The sequence below is a fragment of the Macadamia integrifolia genome, chromosome 13 (assembly GCF_013358625.1).
Source record: "Macadamia integrifolia cultivar HAES 741 chromosome 13, SCU_Mint_v3, whole genome shotgun sequence".
Taxonomy (NCBI): domain Eukaryota; kingdom Viridiplantae; phylum Streptophyta; class Magnoliopsida; order Proteales; family Proteaceae; genus Macadamia; species Macadamia integrifolia.
Genome location: NC_056569.1, coordinates 2,129,445 through 2,134,470, shown reverse-complemented (window position 1 = coordinate 2,134,470; position 5,026 = coordinate 2,129,445). Strand labels below are relative to the sequence as shown.

The window sequence follows — 5,026 nt, the reverse complement described above, 5'->3', positions numbered from 1 at the left end:
AAAAAAAAAAAAGAGTGTCGCTTTTCGAAGCAAAGCCCAATCAGGATTTATAAAGGGTTTCGGTTCAGTCTAATCAATTTCGTCATCTCATCCGTTGCCTTTCGTCTCGTCGACTAATCGACGGCGAAAGCTTTCTGCAATCGAAACTCGAAAAGAAGAAGATTAGAGATCGAACATCCTTCATATTCTACCGTTTTTCGTTCGTTTTCTTCGATCAATCGAGATACTTGATCTTCGTTTAGTGCAGTAAGGCTCGAACAAAGGAGGGTCTAAACAATAGCTTCCGATCTACCTCTACCTCTACCTCTGTAAGTCTTTTAGTGCGCACAAGAATTCAATAGTTAAAACCCTAATCTCTGCACTTTTAGCTGCTATGTGGTAGCTGGTTTCAACTTTCAAGTGTTTTAAGATCTATTTTTCTCTATAGTAAATTGCAGTTTTTCATTTTGTTGGTTCTCTTGTTGGGTTATGTAGTAACGATTCGTATGGGTTATGTAGATCAGGTTGCCCTAGCCTGCTTGTATTGGGCAGGTGAAAGAATTGATTGATTGACAATCATGGCGACTTTTGCGAAACCAGAGAACGCCCTGAAGCGTGCCGAAGGTTAGTTAAGTAAATTAATGTCGTTGCTAGAATGGTTTGCTTGGGCTATGAGTTCTATGAGTTTACTCTCAAGTAATTTTCTTCCCTTTCCTCTTTCGCTTTGCGTCGAGCATATTTTAATTCACTGTATTTGGTCTGGAGAGAGAGAGAGAATTTGAGCATCAGCAAAGCTGTTGTGTGCAATGTCTAATGCGCATGGACTGTGATGAAAACATGAGACCAGCGTAGAATTCTAGATAAATTAATAATTATTGAAATCTTGACACTCCTGCAATCAGTGTGTGAAGGGCCTCTGTGCTCCTTTTTCGTAGCTGCATGATCTGGATTAGGTTGTCCATGGAATAATCTTTGATGATGTAATTATTTGTCTATTTCATTTCCATGTACATTCTTTCTTCTCTACTAATCTTTGAAAATTCATCTAACTTGATTAGTATTATAATATTTAGACCTAGGGCTAATTTTTTCATGCATGGGGCAGAGTTAATCAATGTCGGGCAGAAGCAAGCAGCTTTGCAAGCTCTTCATGATCTGATCACTTCGAAGCGGTACAGAGCATGGCAGAAGACACTTGAGAAGATAATGTTTAAGTATGTAGAGCTCTGTGTGGACATGCGAAAGGGTAGATTTGCCAAGGATGGTCTGATCCAATATCGTATTGTATGCCAGCAAGTGAATGTTAATTCATTAGAGGAGGTGATCAAACACTTTATGCATCTGTCCACTGAGAAAGCAGAGCAAGCTCGAAGTCAGGCTCAGGCCCTGGAAGAAGCTCTGGATGTTGATGATCTGGAAGCGGATAAAAGACCAGAAGACCTAATGCTAAGCTATGTCAGTGGAGAGAAAGGAAAGGACAGGTCTGATCGTGAACTTGTAACCCCATGGTTCAAATTCTTGTGGGAAACCTACAGAACAGTGCTTGAGATTTTGCGTAACAACTCAAAGTTGGAAGCACTTTATGCGGTGAGCTGTCTGCTCTTTTTAATAGCTCATTGTTAATGCTGGTTTCTAGGGTTTTAATTTTGTCTTGTTTCACAGGTTTCCGGTTCTTGTTATTTTCTTTGTTGCTTTCAGTTTGTAACTCTGTGTAACTGCACACTGGAACTTGGAGGTCCAGAACTTGGAATCCTTCCACACCTCAACCTGTTGCTTTAGTCTAAAATTGAATCAGGCCCAAAACTCAACAAAGACAAGCTGATTTTATATGGAGATTGATAATTGTCAGTTTGAATGATGGGAGTTGAAACTCCTGTCTTTTTGGGATTACTATTCAATAATTTAAGATTTTTTTAAGACAAGCTCTCGGATTGGACTTCCATTACCTGATGGAATACCCTTGCTTCATTGGAATTCATGCTTCCCAATTTGGTGTGGATATTTTATTTCCTTTTTGTCGTGGGAAATAATCGTGAAGATTATATAATTAATTCCCATGATTCCAGTATCCTGCATGATATTGTGTAAATTAGATTCCATTATGTAGTCTGGATGATAATTATAATCTATAAGAATTGTATGTCTGTCCAGACGAAAAGACTTCGTCTACGTTTATTTTATTTAAACCTTTTAATTTATGTAAATTTATGGAACCAACTGAGAAATTGAATGACTATCAGTCCATTGTGGAATATCTGAACAAGTATCATCTACCCCATAACCTGTAATTTTTAGCAGTTATTATGTTGCAGGAAAATTATGAACTAAACCAACTTATTCTGTATAGATGACGGCACACCGGGCTTTCCAGTTCTGTAAGCAGTACAAACGAACTACAGAGTTTCGCAGGTTATGTGAAATTATCAGGAATCATCTGGCAAATCTTAATAAATACAGAGACCAGAGGGACCGACCTGACCTGTCATCTCCAGAAAGCTTGCAGCTTTATCTTGATACAAGGTTCGAGCAGCTCAAGATTGCAACTGAAGTCAGACTTTGGCAGGTATCTGTTGTTGTTCTCTCTCTTGATTGCTTCTCCCCCTAATGTAGGATAGGTAGATGAACCGATTTAATGTAATATCTTGACTTCTGTCTGCTTGTGTTTCTTATACTACTTTCTCTGATGTCTGCAGGAAGCTTTCCGTTCAGTTGAAGATATTCATGGATTGATGTGCATGGTTAAGAAAACCCCCAAGCCATCCTTGATGGTTATATATTATGCTAAACTGACGGAGATATTTTGGGTTTCGGACAGCCATCTTTATCATGCTTATGCATGGTACAAACTTTTCACACTTCAGAAAAATTATAACAAGAATTTAACCCAGAAGGATTTGCAATTGATAGCATCATCAGTTGTTTTAGCTGCACTTTCTGTAACCCCTTATGATCACATGCATGGGGCATCTCATTTGGAGCTTGAAAATGAGAAGGAGAGAAATCTGAGGATGGCCAGCCTTATAGGGTTTAATCTTGACCCTAAACGCGAGAGCAGGGAAGTGGTAAGGTGATTTACATATTTTGATTCATTTTAGCCTTTCTATTGCTAGGTCATGTTGCATTGTTTTATTCCACTCTAATGCTGTATTTTTTTTTTCCTCCAGCTCTCGAGGGCTTCACTTCTTCCGGAGCTGGTAAGATTGGAAATCTCTATTTTTTTCTATAAGTTGAATTTCTACTTACACCTTGGTCGGCCAAAATTAAAATACGTATTTGAGGGTATCGTATCGTATCAAAAATACGCTAAGATACGCTAAAGATGCGCATATAAATGGATATTAAACACCTTTTTAAACACTTTTGCATAAATTTTTTGTTAAAAAACCTATTAATCACATGTATTATGCATAAACACTAAATTGAGGGTATTGCACTAAGAATTCAAGGTTTGTAGTTGTCCCATAAATGTAAAATCCTTGTTCCCAACCTTGATTTTCGCTTTAGTTAGAGAGAAATATGGCTGGCAGCAACTTTGGAACAAAAACCCCTCAAAAAATCATGTTTTCTGAAAAATACCCATCTTGGCCATTATATGACCGTAGCGCAATGTACCGATACGTACTAATCGATACTTACCGATACTCATCAATACATACTGATACTCACCGATACGTATCGATCGATACATACCGATATATACCAAAACGTATATTTGACCTCGATTTTATATTTTTCATAGAGTATCAGTACGTATCGATGGTGTATCGGTGCATATTGGTATGTATCGTAGCATATATATCGATACGAAAGGATTTTAAAAATTCCATGTATCGTATCGGTGTGTATCGTATCGGTCGGCTAAATTTAAGATACGTATCGGAGGGTATCGTATCGGTATCGGAGATACTTTAAACCATGCTTACACCCCCCCACCCCAAAAAAATAAAAATAAAAAAGGCAATGGAATCCATGTGTTAAAGTTAGTGAAGTTGGTGATGTGAATGAAACATGAAAAGAAACACTAGTGTTTTTTCGTTCAGGTCATACACCTGCTGGATTTGTTTTGTTTTGTTTGGAACCTTCTAAAGGTTTAGATGAATTGTCTCACTGGGTTGTCACTAATATGGTCAGATTTCCTCTATGGTCACTACTACTGAAATTTGGTACTTCTATGATGCATCTGGTTGCTTATTAGTTCTTTCCAGATATTTGTTCCACAATTTTTTCCTTGAATGAATTTGAACCAATAACTTCTTTCCAATCTCAAGGTGATAATTTTTTTTTTTTCAATTCAGAAGGCACAATTGCTCTGTTTGGTTGCTAGGGAAGTGAAATCAAATCAATACAAAAGTGGAAATTTTTGTAATCATTATCTCACGTGATGGTGTAACTAACTCCAAAACATACGAAATTTAGTTATTAAATTTCACTTGACTTTGTACTCAAATTCCTTTGATTTGAAAAGTAATATAAATTTTAAATCAGAAATATATACTTACCAAATATGGTAAGAATTTTAGGTAGGTCATACAATCGTAATTATACTTTCATTTTTCTTTTCAAAAGTGATTTCACTTCCCTTTAATTTCAACCAAATGGAGCCAACTGGTTTTTTTGTGCCACCAAAACTAGGATTGCAATTATATTTATTCTATGGTTGTCCGTTCTTAATAGATAATTTTTCTTTCATATGTGGAATGACATTATGAGTATCTCAGGATATTGGTTAACTTGGGTACTAACTGCAGGTTTCGAAAGGTGTAATGACCTGTGTAACTCAGGAAGTAAAAGATCTTTACCATCTTTTAGAGCACGAATTTCTCCCTTTAGATCTTGCTTCTAAAGTCCAGCCACTGCTGAGCAAGATTTCCAAACTTGGAGGGAAGCTTGCCTCCGCTTCTTTTGTTTCAGAGATACAGCTATCGCAGTATATTCCTGCCCTTGAAAAACTTGCTACTTTGAGATTGCTGCAACAGGTACCTGTTTGTGTTAGTTTTCTCAATATTCATTTTTGTGTGTGTGTGATTTTTTTTTTTTTTTTTTTTTT

The 5,026-nt window shown here is 36.9% G+C and overlaps 1 protein-coding gene across 2 annotated transcripts in view; it reads left to right on the top strand.

Annotated features, from left to right (window-relative positions):
• The first annotated feature begins 70 nt into the window (after positions 1 to 70).
• Positions 71 to 5,026, top strand: part of LOC122059903 (eukaryotic translation initiation factor 3 subunit A-like) — a 10,730-nt gene continuing 5,774 nt past the window's right edge. Inside the window, exons 1-7 of one of the 2 annotated variants that reach the window (XM_042622968.1) lie at positions 71 to 308; positions 504 to 603; positions 1,085 to 1,566; positions 2,327 to 2,542; positions 2,673 to 3,041; positions 3,144 to 3,173; positions 4,728 to 4,955. In XM_042622968.1, the coding sequence (XP_042478902.1) occupies positions 558 to 603; positions 1,085 to 1,566; positions 2,327 to 2,542; positions 2,673 to 3,041; positions 3,144 to 3,173; positions 4,728 to 4,955 (1,371 nt within the window). In that variant the 5' untranslated portion in view covers positions 71 to 308; positions 504 to 557. Of the gene's footprint in view, positions 309 to 498; positions 604 to 1,084; positions 1,567 to 2,326; positions 2,543 to 2,672; positions 3,042 to 3,143; positions 3,174 to 4,727; positions 4,956 to 5,026 lie in introns of both variants that reach the window. The other variant, XM_042622967.1, reaches the window with a different exon arrangement.